Source organism: Sinohyriopsis cumingii, chromosome 14, assembly GCF_028554795.1.
Source record: "Sinohyriopsis cumingii isolate HCF-2022 chromosome 14, ASM2855479v2, whole genome shotgun sequence".
Lineage (NCBI taxonomy): Eukaryota > Metazoa > Mollusca > Bivalvia > Unionida > Unionidae > Sinohyriopsis > Sinohyriopsis cumingii.
The window spans coordinates 118,531,001-118,543,935 of NC_142974.1; the positions used below are offsets into that span (position 1 = coordinate 118,531,001).

Here is a 12,935-nt window from a genome sequence, read left to right on the forward strand (position 1 = left end):
CACATGGCATTGTATATAGACCTCACATGGCATTGTATATAGACCTCACATGGCATTGTATATAGACCTCACATGGTATCTTATATAGACCTCAGACATGGTATTATATATAGACTTGACACATGTTATTATATATAGTCCTCACATATGGTATTATATTTAAACATCACATGGTATTGTATATGGACCTCACACATGGTACTGTATATAAACCTCACATGGTATTTTATATAGACCTCACACATAGTATTGTATATAAATCTCACATATGGTATTGTATATAGATCTCACATATGGTATTGTATATAGATCTCACATATGGTATTGTATATAGACCTCACATGGTATTGTCTGTTCACCTCACACATGATAATGTATATATTCTTCACATGGTACTGTATACAGACCTCACATGGTATTGTTTATAGACATCATGCATGGTATTGTTCATAGACCTGACATGGTATTGTATATAGACCTCACACATGATAAAGTAGATAGACCTCACATGGTAGCGTATATTGACCTCACATGTTATTATATATATATATATATATATATATATATATATATATATATATATATATATATATATATATATACCACACACATGGTATTGTAGATAGACTTCGCATGGTATTGTATATAGACCTCACACATGGTATGATAGGTAGAACACACATGTTATTGTATATAGACCTCATGTATGATATTGTATATAGACCTCACACATGGTATTGTATATGGATGGACCTTATACATACATGATATGGGACAGAATAAGAACCTTAAACCAAATATTGCTTAAGTGAGAGGAAATTCATAAGTGACACTCATTCCAAATTGTCAGGTGGAGTTGTCTCTTTTTGTTGGGTCTGGAATCTGAAATGTACTTGACTGGTACTAAGGTACTCAGATACTTGTACTAGAGTACTCAGATATGTGTACTAGGGTACTCAGATACTTGTACTAGGGTGCTCAGGTACATGTACTAGGATACTCAGATACTTGTACTAGGGTACTCAGATACTTGTACTAGGGTACTCAGATACTTGTACTACGGTACTCAGATGATTGTACTAGGGTACTCAAATGATTGTACTAGGGTACTCAGATACATGTACTAGCATACACAGATACATGTACTAGGTTACTCAGATACTTGTACTAGGGTACTCAGATACTTGTACTAGGGTACTCAGATGATTGTACTGGGGTACTCAGATACTTGTACTGGGGTACTCAGATGATTGTACTAGGGTACTCAGATGATTGTACTGGGGTACTCAAATCCTTGTACTAGGGTACTCACATACATGTACTAGGGTACTCAGGTACTTATGCTAGAGTACTCAGATGATTGCACTAGGGTACTCAGATACACGTACTAGGGTACTCAGGTACTTGTACTAGGGTACTCAGATGATTGTACTAGGGTACTCAGATCCTTGTACTAGGGTACTCAGATACTTGTACTAGGGTACTCAGATACTTGTACTAGGGTACTCAGATGATTGTACTAGGGTACTCAGATCCTTGTACTAGGTTACTCAGATATGTGTACTAGGTACTCAGATACTCATTGCAGTACCTATAGATTTGTGGGTCTGTATGTCAAAGGTCAAGGTCATGAAAAATCTAATATGAAAATAATGGTTTCTGCACAGTAATCTTTGTTCTAGAACACATGCTCTGAGCAAGATTAAAGTGATTGAGACCAATTGTCTTGAGTCAATAATGCCCAGCTAAGACCTACATATATATACAAGTATTATTCACGGTGTCATTCTCTTTGTCAATAATATTTGATTATTACTTATTTCCCAGGATTTCAAAAAGAATGACTTCCCCAGCACAATTGGCTCCCGTGTGCTGCACAAAGACAAGAAGCTGGACTTGATGTTAATGGAGGACTCTGATAATGAGGACTCTGAACCTGACGACATCAAGGCTATCAAGGGTGAGGAGGAGTTCAAAAATGTAAAGGGGATGCCTGGCATGTACTACAAGGTGATTATTTAAAATCTGTCATGGTCACATTTAGAAGTACATCACATTTAGAAAATCAATACATCTCATTTAGAAATACATATCATTTAGAAATACATAACATTTAGAAATATGTATCATTTCGAAATACATCACATTTAGAAATACGTCACATTTAGAAATACAAATTTAGAAAATAAATACATCACATTTAGAAATACATCACATTTAGAAATATGTCAAATTTAGAAAATAAATACATCACATTTAGAAAAGAAAAATGTCACATTTAGAAATATGTCACATTTAGAAAAGAAATATGTCACATTTAGAAATACGTCACATTTAGACATACATAACGTTTAGAAAAGAAATATATCATATTTAGACATACATCACATTAGAAATACATCACATTTATAAAAGAAATACATCACATTTATAGAAGTAATATGTCACATTTAGAAATACATCACATTTAGAAATGCGCCACATTTAGAAATACCATCACATTTAGAAATACATCACATTTAGAAAAGAAATATGTCACATTTAGAAAAGAAATACATCACATTTAGAAATATATCACATTTAGATATATGTCACATTTAGAAATACATCACATTTAGAAATATGTCACATTTAGAAATATATCCCATTTAGAAATACATCACATTTAGAAAAGAAATACATTTAGAAATACATCACATTTAGAAAAGAAAAATATCACATTTAAAAAAGAAATACATCACATTAAAAAAGAAATACATCACATTTAGAAATATTTCACATTTAGAAATATGTCACATTTAGAAAAGAAATATGTCACATTTAGAAATTCATCCCATTTAGAAATATGTCACATTTAGAAAAGAAAAACATCACATTTAAAAAAGAAATACATCACATTTAGAAATAAGTCAAATTTAGAAATAAGTCAAATTTAGAAATAAGTCAAATTTAGAAATACATCACATTTAGAAAAGAAATTCATCACATTAAAAAATAGATCACATTTAGAAAGAAGTCACATATAGAAAAGAAATATGTTACATTATAAAAGAAATACATGACATTTAGAAATACATCATATTACATCACATTTAGTAATACATGACATTTAGAAATATGTCACATTTAGAAATACATCACATTTAGAAATATTTCACAGTCAGAAAAGAAATATGTCACATTTAGAAATACATCATATTTGCTTTCAACAATACATCTATCCTTTTTACCATCTTTCAAAAACCATTAGAATAGTTGTGTGCAGAATATTTGGTTGTGAAGAGACAAATCCGTAATACAGCTATCTCATTTTGTTGTTCTTATTATTACTGAGCTGCAGGAAGGATAGCACTGAGATATGACATTACTTATATCCCTGCCATATCTATGCTGAGGGCATCAGGTATTACCCATATCTATCACAAAACACATATCACATCTTGATTCGAATGAAATTTGTTTCCACTCATAAGGACTACATGGATTGAAACCAAATTTAGTAAAGGATTTATATTCAATAGACCTGGGTCACATTTCTTTTTCACCATTTTATGATAAAATTTATTATTCACTTTTGACGTGTGGCCTTCAGCTGCATCCTATTGATAGGGGTATCAGTGTCCCATTGACACATACCTAGATTATTCTAAAATCATCGCTGGTGCCTTCTTTTCCTCAACCTGATTATCGTGACTACTTTTCATAAACTAATAGCTGGCTGGCAATGAATCTTGACGTACACATTTAACCTAATGTCTAAATCGGTCCCTTAAACTTATGTTTGGATGGAAATTAACCTTGACAAAAGTCATGTACAAATTTGTCCTGATGTTTATATCGGTCCCTTAAACCTCTGTTTGGATGGAAATTAAACTTTACAAAAGTCATGTACAGATTTGTCCTGATGTCTAAATTGATCCCATGATGGTAGATGATCCCTTTTGAAAGCGGTCTTGCTGTTTTGTTACCTATGCAGATGATCACACTGTGGGGTTTCTTACAGTGAGTGTCATACAGCATGAAATTGGATTGGCAATCAAGTCAGTGGCCCATAATGAAAGTGGATTGGCAATCAAATCAATGGCCCGTAATGAAAGTATATTGTCAGTCAACATATGCAACATGGAAGGATCATTAATTCAATCTAAATGACAGTTTAGCTGCATTGATATACAACATGGAAGGATTGTTAATTAAATCTACTTGACAGTTTAGCTGCATTGATATACAGCATGGAAGGATTGTTAAATTGACCAGCTTTTAGCAGCATACCATAATACCTCATGGAATTAATCATTATTTTGCCCTTCCATGATTGACATTATGAAAATCTTATTAGTTTAACCTGCTCACGGCAATCTACTTACTATGATAGACAACACAGAAATTTCCTTTTGTTTTATAATCTGTTCCATTGTGACTGGTAAAATGTGTTAAACAAAAAAGATACTTTATATTATGTCCAACTAATCACCTTGAGCCACACTGCCTAAAAGCAAGTTATGCCAATTACCCTATGCCACCTCCTAAAAGTTAGCTATATTGAGGTATGATGTTTTTCAAAACAAATGCAACTGTCTGTTTGGATGAAAATGAAAATTGTACCTGATATTTACTACAGTTGCTGTAATTAGCAACCTTTTTTAAAACTGTGTTGTAGTGACTTATGTTGATTACGGGTCATGCTGACATGATAATTTCATCACAATATTCATCAGAATATTTAGTTAGATATTTGGCTAGACATGTAGTTGGATATTTGGTTAGACATTTGGTTAGATAAGTAGTTAGACATGGATACAAATTGTACTGCTCTGATGCTCAGACAGCTCTATATCCATATTTTTTGTGTGTGGAAGGTATGAAAACCAGTATAGCATCACAAGAGGTCAGCATGGTGGCGATAAAGCATAGCCGCTTAGTGGATGGGCCAGCAAACTTAAGCAGTGTTAAATCGAGTTGGTTGGTTGGTATTTGTTAGTCTTGAGAAATGAAGGAAGTGTGCCCATGAGAGATGCCCCATTTGGTGGTTGTGCATTGTCTGCTGTAGCTATGTAGCCCAACATGGGAGTGGCAGTCCTTGCTGCACTTGAAGGTTGAGTCTGGTATGGGTTGGAGCTGCTTCTTCTTTCTCTGTGATCTCTTTTTATCAGCTAGCAAGCGTAGCTTGTCCTTGATGGCTTTCAGACCAGTGATCAGAGCATGTCACCAGCTTCACCTGTCTAGAGCAAGCTCTGCCTAGGTGTTGATGTCAGTGTCAAGGGCTTTCATGTTGCGCTTGCAGACATCCTTGAAGCGGAGATGTGGTCATCCAATCGACCTTATGCCAGAGGCAAGTTTGGAATAAAGAATGTCTTTCGAGATCCATCTGTCATCCATCCGACGTACATGGCCCAGCCATCTGATGCAACATTGGCGGAGTATGACCATGCTGGGAATCTTGGCACGTTCAAGCACCTCATTGTTTGTTACTTGATTGCTCCAGGTGATCCAGAGTATGCGTCGGAGGCATCTTGTGATGCATACAGAGTCCAGGTTTCACTGGCGTAAAGGAGAGTGCTTAGTATGCAGGCACGGTAGACAGTGATCTTAGTGTTCAGGGTCAGCTTGCTGTTGTTCCACACTCTCTGTGACAACCTGGAGAGAGTTGTTGATACCTTTCCAATCGGCTTTTTGAGCTCAGCATCGAGCGAGAGGTTCAAGGTGATGGTAGAGCTGAGGTACGTGAACTGACTGACTACCTCAAGTTCGTAGTTGTTGATGATGATGCTTGGGGGGTCCGTGTCCTGAGCCATCACATTTGTTTTCTTTAGTCTGATGGTCAGCCAAAACTTACTGCATGCTTTAGCAAAGCGGTCCATCAGGCAATGTAGCTCAGCTTCTGTGTGAGTGGATAGATCAGCAAAATCTGCAAAGAGCATGTCCCTGATGGTTGCTTCATGCACTTTGCTCTTTGCCTTCAGTCATGCCAGGTTGAACAGTCTGCTGTTTAATTGCGTGTGTAGGTAGATCCCTTCTGTGGATGTCCCAAAGGCGTGCTTGAGCAGGACAGCAAAGAAGATGCCGAAGAGTGTGGGGGCAAGGATGCAGCCCTGTTTCACTCTGCTGCAGATGTCAAAAAGGTCGGATGTTGAGCCATCATATAGCACTTTGCCTTTCATGTCATCATGGAAGGACTGGATCATGCTTAGCTTTGCAGGACATCCAATCTTTGCCAGGATTGTGAAGAGTCCGTCTCTGCTGACCAGATCGAACGCCTTGGTGAAGTCTATAAAGGCCAGGAAGAGGGTCTGTGTTGTTCTCTGCATTTCTTCAGTTGCCTGATGGAGAAATGAAAATTATTTATTTTCTCAGAAATTGTGAGTATTAAAATTGTTATGTCTTTAATCTCCTGAAAGACTATAAAACTAATGCGTTTATGAAATTTGAGATGGTACTAGCGATTTTGATTGCTCGTCACATGAGCACACAGAATCTCACAATCTCATTTTCAAATATTGTAGAAAAAAATATTAAATGAAAGTCATACTGGTGGCAATAAAAATAAAAAAACGAAAGAGCACAAAATTCTCAATATTTATTCTGAGACCAACTTCCAGAGTTTTGTTGTATCATATGACTACCACATTGACATGTGGTCTCTCATGCAGGGTGCATATGAAGCAGGGAACAAGACTACTCTGCTTGATGAATCAGACTGGCCAAGTTTCTCGCAGTTGTTCTCTAAATAAATATGTTGAGAATTATATGTTCTTTCTGGTTTTTACAAAAGGTATCAGACTTTCATTTAATATAATTGAAATTTTGTACAACACCATTAAAAAGGAGTTGTTGATATCATGTGACTATTGGACTTCCGGTGTCATTGTTTGAGATTTGTGAAGTTATGTGACTATTAACGCAAATGGCAAGTACCAGGTCAGGTTTCATCTATGCTGAGTTTCGTCTAGTGTGTCAGTGGATTAAAGACATAATGATTATAATATTTGCCATTTTTGAGAAAATAAATAGTTTTCCTATTGATTTCATGCAGGTATAAGTCGATATAACACAGTTTAAATTTGCTTGGCCTGCTGGTAAGCTATCTTGTAGTGGCAGTTTCGAAATTTTTTTATGTAATTGTTCCGAACTCACACACCATCCTAATTGTCCAAATGTGAAAAATGGGGATGGAATATTCAGTGGAAACTTGATTAGAAAAATTTTGAATCTCTGAGCTGAACTTTGGTGTGAAACTATTACACAGTAAAATGTAGCCTGAAGCATTGGTTTCAGATCTTAAATGGGACGCAGGAGAAATGGGAAATTGTCGTCCCTTTTATTATATATTAAGAAACGATAGGAGCCCATGTATCAGTACAGGTTTGGGGACTGGTTTATTGAACTACAAGAAGACAAGTTGATTTTACAGAAAATTCAGTCCTTGTTTATACAACAATTAATATTTTTGATGTTTTTGTCAAAATTTAAATCAACCCTTTTGTAAATACCTTTGATTGATGGAGTTTTAACCAAATCGTCTTAAGGAATTTAGGTTGGTTGAAAAATCTTGTTGAGATTTTATTGGCACACATAAATTCAGGGTTAAACTTTTTTGTTAAAAGATAAGATTCTAATACTTTGCATTTTTTTTTTTTTAATTATGTGATAAGAAATTTTTACTTTGTATAACATGCACATATATTGCACTGGAATTCTTTAGTATTAAAGGTTTGAAAGGAAACAAAATAATTTATGCTCATTATGTTGTTTCCTTGAAGCAACATAATGCAGGTCAGCAAAGTAAAGTTAGGTTTTTGTATTCTGTACATTGAAATGGCTGTAAGTGCCAATCTATAGGAATATGGTCAGATTTGTTTCATGTGACTCATTTGTGTGGTTTTGTACATGATCATCTTTTCTGACATGTTCTGGAGAGTCTTGAAAGAGAAACATCTGCAGATTTAGAAAATGCATGTTTTATAGTCTAAAATGTTCTTTAATTCCATTCAGTACTGGTCATATGTTAACCATGAAAAAATTAATTTCATCCTGGAAAAACACCTGGAAAAGACCTGGAAACTTATATTTAGAAAAGCATGGGAACCATGCTATCTGAGATTCCATAACTGTGACCAAGTTGTAATTATCTTTGTGGACAGATTCTCATACTGCCTGACATGGAGTTTTCACAGTGTATTGAAAAGAAAATGATTTTTGTTTTAAATTGACATACCATGTGTAGACTGTCTGGACAAAAGAAAATTAATTTTTAGAGGGAATAGAAATGACTCTCTTAAAAGTAGTCTAAAAGTGTGTAAAACAAACTATTTACCACTTGAGCATGAATCCTGTCTTAGGACTCTTAATAACATTTCTAGTTTTGTAATGCTGTCTGTCATGTTGGGATACTGCATTTTGTAATTCTGTGTCGGTCATGTGAGGATACTGTATTTTTTAATGCTGTGTCAGTCATGTGAGGATACCGTATTTTGTAATGCTGTGTCTGTCATGTGGGGATACTGTATTTTTTAATACTGTGTCGGTCATGTGGGGATACTGTATTTTGTAATGCTGTGTCTGTCATGTGGGGATACTGTATTTTGTAATGCTGTGTCTGTCATGTGGGGATACTATATTTTGTAATGCTGTGTCTGTCATGTGGGGATACTATATTTTGTAATGCTGTGCCTCTCATGTGGGGATACTGTATTTTTTGTAATGTTTTTCTAAGAAACACTATTGGAATTTTGTGACAGAAGGATGTATATTATAATACCAAGCTTCAACTACTGATGAAAAAAACTACTGGTGGAATGTTTTTCAAACACATATGATCATATAAATATATAAAAGCAACCCTATGAAACATTTTATACTAATTCCACACATGACTATGTTGGACAAACTCTGTTCTGTATGCATAGTCTGTCTGTATGCATAGATGCATAGTCTGTCTGTATGCATAGATGCATAGTCTGTATGCATAGTCTGTCTGTATGCATAGATGCATAGTCTGTATGCATAGATGCATAGTCTGTATGCATAGATGCATAGTCTGAATGCATAGATGCATAGTCTGTATGCATAGTCTGTATGCATAGATGCATAGTCTGTATGCATAGATGTATAGTCTGTCTGTATGCATAGATGCATAGTCTGTATGCATAGTCTGTCTGTATGCATAGATGCATAGTCTGTCTGTATGCATAGATGCATAGTCTGTCTGTATGCATAGTCTACCTTATTTCCTTGGGAGGAAAACAAAATGGCAGAGGTACATGTATGGGTGGATGGGTATTTCTGGAAAGAAGTACACTACATTCTTAATGACATGATAATAAACTCAAACACATAATGATCACAAAGATAATAGATTGTGTTGTATTTTATAGAGATATATGCAGAACCCAATGGACCTATACCATGACAAGCTGTTTTCCATGCTACCAAAGACATCCATCACTGACCCACCCAAGCATAAGAAAACACTGACCCATGTGGAAGAGCTAGAGACACACTCCTTTGCTGTCCAGTAAGTTGTGAGATCATTGTGCATGTTTATTTATAATAGGCAAAACATAATTTCATAAAACTTGTATATGACACTGTGACATAACGCTAAACATCAGGACACAGTGACATGATTTTGTTAGGCATTCAATTTGTGAATTTTGTTGAATATTATAATATGATACTCCAGTAGGGTCGATAATAGCCACTGAAAACTAATTTTCTGGTTACTAGGCAACCTAATGCTAGGAAAAATGGATGGTGTGACTGTCTTCAGTTGTGAGCAACCATGAGTGTAGAAATACTACTAGGACATTACTGTGTATACTCATAGACCCTGTCTTGATGTTGCATATTGTGCCAGCAGACCAGGGTATATGCTGTTTATTCTGCTGATTACCCTTGACAGACTGGTTTGCAGCTGGACTTAAAAATGAAGACATATGGAACAGACTGGTCCCCCCCCCCAGCTGTCTGGGCAACTAACTAAAATATGGCTGCATCCAATGCTAGAAAATATTTGCAAAAGGCAGCTAGCCACAGGGCAAGCTGACTGGAAAATTGAACATCATCCTGGAAGAATTGAGCTTGTTCCAGAATATAAAAACATAACATCAGTTTCTAAAAAAATGGTAAAATAAAATCTGGGACATTTTCTTGAAGTTTTGTTATATTTATTGTACTAATATGAATATTTTTTTAAAAAGATTTTTTTGGATCTTTTTGTTATCACATGAAGAAGTTAAAGTTATGTGACAGTACATGAAGATAATTATGTAGATGAGTAATGCAGAAGGCTGGAGAAGAGAATGCTTAGATTGATGTAAAAGACAGGTAGCCAGCAGAGTCAGGTCTTTGACTACATCAACAATAATGAGAACATGACTTTTGAAATGGGAGTGGTTTATAAAGATTTATTTATTTATGATTTGAGAAGAATTATTGTTATCCATGTAATTATTTATAAAGCAACAAGAATGGTGATATCAGTCTTATTTAATTTCTACATAAACAATATATAATAAATACTGCTTGTGGATTTTAGACATTTTGGTACATTGATCACATGTTCAGAAAAGTCCACATGGCTAATCAAGAAAAGCATGTGGCTATTTATCTGCAAACATACCTGTAGCATAAGGGGCCCCGAATAGCCGAGTGGTCTAAAGCGCTCTCGGTTACGGATCACTGCCATCTCACCTCTGTCTTTGTAGGTTCGAGTCTCGGATTCAGCTAATGTGGGTATGTGAGAAAGCTTCCATTAGCTTTTTGTGGGTCAGTGGTTCTTTCTGGGGTTTTCCCGGGTTCTTCCTCCACCATTAATACTGGCCACCATGCCTAGCCTATCGTGTGCTGAAAAATGGCATTAAACCCTACAACAACAACGAAAACAACAACCTCAAGCATAAATCTCATAAATTATGCCATTGACAGTTATCACCTAGTTAGCTTGAAATAAGTTACATGCACCAAAAGAGCCGACTTCTGAGAGTTAGCAAGTTTGGCAGATTGTAATTGGTCTGGAATGTTGACCAGGCACTTTTATTGGCTAGCATAATGATTAGATAGGAGCATACTTACCCACCCTTATTGCCAGGCTAGCATTTGAAAGTCAGAGAAATGTCGTCTTCCAGATATTATTATTAAAATGTAAATATTTATTCTATATTCATTAAAGATTGCTTCAGATGCAATTACCAAGCCTTACCATTAATGTGTCGGCATGAGAAAATGTAAGACTTATTTACAATTTGACTGTAAGATAGAAAATGATTGATGCTGTATCACGAAATAAGAGTTGGATGTGACAGACTTTGATGGTTTATAGTGAAATAAATGATTGATAGATACAAGAAATTGTGGGTATTTATGTAACAGAGTCATTTGATACATTTAAATATTTAATAAGGGTGCTAATATTTGTACTGTTGTGAGTTCACAGAGTGTAACACTTGCAAAACAAAGATTATTTAGGGCTGAACAGGACCTCTCACTGTATAGCATTGCTTGGGTCCAGTGATGAATAATTATGTCAAATGTTCTGTTGATAATAATAATAATAATAATAATGAGGACTTTGTATGGCGCCTAATCTTTAGAAGCTCTAAGCGCCTTACAACATTAGACAACGCCTATAACATAAAAGAAACAAAACATATAAAATGATATTGTTACAGAAAACAAACACCATGAAATTAGAAAACAAAATAAAGGTGTAAATATTTAAAGTAGGGAACATTATTAGGTCTTTAAGTTTGTTCTTGCAGTAGAAATAAGTGAGTGTGATGAGGACAGTTGCTCTTTTAAAGTCTGTTGGTAAAAAAAACTTACACATTTAAATGTTACCGGTTATCAAATTGTGTAATTTTGCTTCAACTCGTATCTGGAACATTTTTACATGCAGAATTTAAATGTGCAGTGTCTAAGACAGAATGAAAGGAATACTGAAAATGGTTCTTTTTTCTATCTTACCTTTTCCTATAACAACTTAAAAATTTGATAAACAGAATCACAAAAGGGTAATAACTGAGTATTGAATTTATTACCTCATTGCATAATTAACGATTCTCAGATTGGTTCGATTATGAGCAAGATGCATATATATCAATGAGGCTCCATTGTTAACACTTTATTTGCTTCTCGAGGGTCGGTGGATTTCTCGGGTTCTTCCTCCACCATTAATACTGGCCGCCATGTATAGCCTATCGTCTGCTGAAAAATGGCGTTAAACCCTACAACAACAACAACAACAACACTTTATTTCATGAGCATAATATTCAGACTGTTTCAAGGTATTTCTTTAACACTAAGTACCTATATTTGACTAGAGGCCCAGATGGGCTTTGACACTAAGTGCCTATATTTGACTGGAGGCCCAGATGGGCTTTGACATTAAGTACACATGTTGGATTAGTGGCCCAGATAGGCCTCCATCAGTTTCAATATTGTTAACATTTTTGTCCAGTTTTTCATCTAGCCATCCTTCACGCTTTTTATTCCAGAATTTAACTCCAGAAACCATTAAATGTAGTTGAGTGATTCTAAGGACTCGTATTAGACTATTGATCAAGATGTGCAGTTTGCTGTTCTTAGTTCTTCAGATTAAATTTTTTTTTCTTTCTCAGCTAGTCATTCAACAGTCTATTCTCCACACTTTTGCTTCTGTGCACAACTTAAAAATTGTTTATATCTGTATAAAACTGTATGTGTATATTAAACTTGTGATGTAGATGTCCCATTTTGCTATTCACATTCCTTCAGTTTTCGTATTTTTAACATTTTTCCCTGTCTGTTCACCTATCTCCACCATCCAAATACCATTTACAAGATGTCAATTATTTCCCTTTTGCAAATACATATTACTTCCTTTTGTACTTTGTGCATGCCTATTACCTCCGTTTGTATCATGTTTGTTTCATGTTACATCCCTTTGTCCGTTGTGC

The 12,935-nt window shown here is 35.3% G+C and overlaps 1 protein-coding gene across 3 annotated transcripts in view; it reads left to right on the forward strand.

Moving 5' to 3' along the window:
* LOC149784695 (uncharacterized) overlaps positions 1–12,935 on the forward strand; it is a 98,853-nt gene that overhangs the window by 60,892 nt on the left and 25,026 nt on the right. For all 3 annotated transcript variants that reach the window (XM_089932735.1, XM_089932733.1, XM_089932734.1), the window contains 2 exons: positions 1,828–2,010; positions 9,375–9,514. In XM_089932735.1, the coding sequence (XP_089788861.1) occupies positions 1,828–2,010; positions 9,375–9,514 (323 nt within the window). The remainder of the gene's footprint in view (positions 1–1,827; positions 2,011–9,374; positions 9,515–12,935) is intronic.